The sequence below is a fragment of the Phytophthora parasitica genome (assembly GCF_000247585.1).
Source record: "Phytophthora parasitica INRA-310 unplaced genomic scaffold supercont2.47, whole genome shotgun sequence".
NCBI classification, from domain to species: domain Eukaryota; phylum Oomycota; class Peronosporomycetes; order Peronosporales; family Peronosporaceae; genus Phytophthora; species Phytophthora nicotianae.
Window position 1 is genome coordinate 143,463 of NW_008649033.1, and position 1,517 is coordinate 144,979.

The 1,517-nt window shown below is 45.6% G+C and overlaps 1 protein-coding gene across 1 annotated transcript; it reads right to left on the bottom strand.

Annotated features, from left to right (window-relative positions):
- Nucleotides 1-269: 269 nt before the first annotated feature.
- Nucleotides 270-1,186, bottom strand: PPTG_15340 (hypothetical protein). The gene has a single exon (XM_008912397.1). It carries the CDS (start codon nucleotides 1,168-1,170, stop codon nucleotides 736-738), a length of 435 nt encoding a protein of 144 aa, XP_008910645.1. The 5' UTR covers nucleotides 1,171-1,186; the 3' UTR covers nucleotides 270-735.
- Between the last annotated feature and the right edge of the window lie 331 nt (nucleotides 1,187-1,517).

Genomic DNA, 1,517 nt, shown 5'->3' on the forward strand with positions numbered 1-1,517 from the left:
TGAAATCCAGAGTAAAGTTTTGCGGTGACCCGGGTGCTAAATTTTGTATTACCCGAAATAGCTCCGTGATAGCATTCTGGAACGGATGTATATGAAATATGCCGGATCCAGGTAGTGTGAGCTAGCCCCATTAAAACAGGGCTAGTTAATACTATTAAGCATTGCAGAATCGGAACGTGAATTCCCAGTGTAATTAGGAGTGATTTTGAGGATTACCACCAAACCATTAGGTGGGTCTTTAAAAGGAATCATAGTGCAATTAATAACATCATCGTAATTCAATTTGGTTTTTGTTTCAGTCAACCACGGCTGTCTTTACCTAAGGAGACCTTAACTACCTATTGTCTAAGCTAAAGAGCGAACACCCAGCTACTCTCGATCAGCGAATTGTATAGTATGCTCGCCTCCAGTCTCTTCATCAATTATCTGATCATGCTGCCCCGATGAAGTATCTGTACGCGTTTACAATCTCATCGTCCATCTTGTAATACATTCCTCGGCCTAGCGCATGTAGTTTCGCTTCGACGGCAACAGGACGTCTCGATTCTTTCATCCATTTAGTGAACTGTGCCTCCTGCAAAGTGGTCGCAAGCTTTTGCATAGTGGGCGAATTCGAGGTCTTGATACCCGCAATCAATCTTGCCAGAGTGCCTTCGTCGTAATGTTTCAACAAAGTGTTGATCATGACGATACCCGCATCGTTTTTCTTTAGCTTGGTCACGTACTTGGCCCACGTCAAGAACTCCTTGCTTCCGAATAAAAGTTCTTCTTGCGTGCAAGATTCAAGAGGTTGAATGTGACGTCTGCAGATTTCTTTTGGGTAAGCCATAGCTTTAATTGGGCCTTTTTGGCACTGGATGTAACCAGTTTTTCAATGCCAGAAAACGCAATTCCTCGCTCCTCGGTGCTCGTGGTGTCCTCAGCCGCTGCCTTGTTGGTTCTCAAACGCCTCATGGAGGCGAGGTCGCCTGGAGCTCCACCTTTCGATAGTACGACAGACTGAGTGACTAGTATCGACGTTTGTGGAGCCTCAGTTGCGGATGCCACATTGGTAGTTGCCAGGAGGGTCGCAGTGGTTATCAAAACAACGAAATATAGCATCATAGCTGCGTATGGGGTGTCTGTCTTGCGAATGCGCTGAGTAGAGTGGAGGGGAGCTGTGGTCTGCATTCCGGCCAACCATTACACACTCATTTCACGACTGTCACATCTCAACATTTTATCTTGAAAGCCGATTTGAAGAAAGTGCCATAAATCAGTACTTCCTCCGTTCACAATAGGTAGGGACAATTCAGAATGATGGTCAAATCGTCAAAGCATTTTGCCCATAGTGAATCCGCCACCCTACCAGCAGGTCACGGGTCATTTCGTCGAAACAGCGCAATCGTGCCCTCTGCGGCTATATTTCGCATTGCATTGGCTAGATACACTATTATCCAATCTATTGACCTTAAAGCGTTTCGAGATCATGCCGATAAGTGCATATTTACCGACAATACACCTGTAGTACTGGCTCT